General features: G+C 46.1%; 1 protein-coding gene across 1 annotated transcript in view; it reads right to left on the bottom strand.

The window, feature by feature from the left end:
• Positions 1 to 1,960, bottom strand: part of kirrel1b (kirre like nephrin family adhesion molecule 1b) — an 81,085-nt gene that overhangs the window by 40,990 nt on the left and 38,135 nt on the right. Inside the window, exon 2 of the mRNA XM_025052452.1 lies at positions 66 to 215. Within this exon, the coding sequence (XP_024908220.1) occupies positions 66 to 215 (150 nt within the window). The remainder of the gene's footprint in view (positions 1 to 65; positions 216 to 1,960) is intronic.

Raw genomic sequence — 1,960 nt, forward strand, 5'->3', positions numbered from 1 at the left:
GGGGTGGGGGGGTGGGGGGGCACAAGGGGTGAGACTGAGGAGTGAGAGTTTGGGCATTTCCTTACCTCTCAGTCCCTCACTGATGCCGAGGGCCAGGCCGTCCTTGGTCCACTGGACGATGCCGGTGTAGTTGAAGACCACGCAGGACAGCACCGCCTTCTCCCCCAGCACCACCGACTGATCTGACGGCTCCTGGGAGAATCGAACGCAGCCCACTGCACCACAGGAACAGGGAGGGGAGGGGAGAGAGAGAGGGAGAGAGAGAGAAATCAATTCTGAGTTCCTTTCATTGTGACCTGGCCATGAGCTGCCAACTTTTATTGCAGTTTATTGAGCTACACACACACACACACACACACGCGCGCTGACATCGACCGCCGCTCGCCGCGCGGAGGCTGCGGCGCTGATTCGCTGAGTGTATTTATGGTTTATATGCTGCGTTTACTGCCCCCTTTCTCACTGTTTGTGTTTTTTACTAACAGTGAGTTTCAGTGTGAAATCGTCTGAGGGAAGAAGAAGGTCGGCACGAGACGGAGGGTCAGTCAGAAAGACCTCAGACAGACCGACCGTTGACCGACTGTTGACCGACTGTTGACCAACCGTTGACCGACTGCGTCTCCAACAACGGTCAGACAAAAACACGTCGTTATTGTCATGAGTAAATATTAAAGACTTTTATTGATAAATAGTCCAGCACTCGGACAACTTTATTATTTTTTTCATCAACAGAACTTTGAAATATGCTTAAAAAAATCCAGTGATTTACAACACGATTAATGCTAATTAACTACGACTCAAATGTTCATGTTTTCACCCTCGTGTCGTAGCCCAGTGAATTCATACGAACTATTCGGATTTTTTGTTTTGTTTACATCAATCTTTTGGACCAGTCGTAAACTGAAGCCGTTTTTTTTTTTTTTTTTTTCCCCAGATTCAAATTCAGCTTCAGGTCACATCCTGAAGAACAGCTCCCCCTGCTGCTTCATCTGCAACAACCCGACGCCGCTCTTACCAAATGTTCTTCCATGTTCCAGAACTTTTAGCGTGAACACGTACGTAGAAAGAACTTGCAGGTTTCTATGAAGGATTTACCAGTTAACCAGTTAACCAGTTAACCTGGTTCTGTTACAGTCAATTATTATTTTTCAACTTCCAAAAACTAAATAATTAACTACTCCATAAAACGCATCAAAAAGTCAAGAAGACCAGGTCAGAATCAAGTACCAGGTCTGGACTAGGAGTTGACTGCAAATACGCAGTACTGAGTACTGAGTACTGCAAATACGCAGTACTCAGTACTTCACATCTGACCCAGGACTCTTTTCATTTCACATATTTTTTTCATTTCTTTTTTGCTGATTTTCTCTCTCATCTCTCTCTCTTTCAGCCTCAGCCTGCACCAAAATATGAGGTTCTGTGTGTGTGTGTGTGTGTGTGTGTGTGTGTGTGTGGACACAGATGTGCAGAAAGAACATTATTGCCAAGCTGTGATACGCCGCGGCCCACTCTCTTTCCATCAGGCAGCACAAAGGACTTTGCTCACACACACACACACACACACACACACACACACACACACACACATAAATACTTATCTCCGGCTGCAAAATAAGCTTTTTGGCCACTGCAGTGCCACTAAAATAATAAAAAAAAAAAATTCCAGAGATATAGCGGCAGCAAACGCTGAGGCGCTCTCATAAAGAGGAGGTGTCGACGGCGGAGAGGAAACTGTTTCCAGCCGTTTGCATCATCAGGTGGAAGAGTTTCGTATTCTGGAGGAACTCTTGCAGGAAGGTCTGTTAATTAACGCTGAGGAGGAGACGAGAGAAGAAGAAGAAGAAGAGGAAGAGGAGGAGGAAGAGGAGGAGGAGGAGGAGGAGGAGACGAGAGAAGAAGAAGAAGAAGAAGAAGAAGAAGAAGAAGAAGAAGAAGAAGAGGAAGAGGAGGAAGAGGAGGAGGA

This window comes from Cynoglossus semilaevis, chromosome 20 (genome assembly GCF_000523025.1).
Source record: "Cynoglossus semilaevis isolate Cse_v1.0 chromosome 20, Cse_v1.0, whole genome shotgun sequence".
NCBI lineage: Eukaryota > Metazoa > Chordata > Actinopteri > Pleuronectiformes > Cynoglossidae > Cynoglossus > Cynoglossus semilaevis.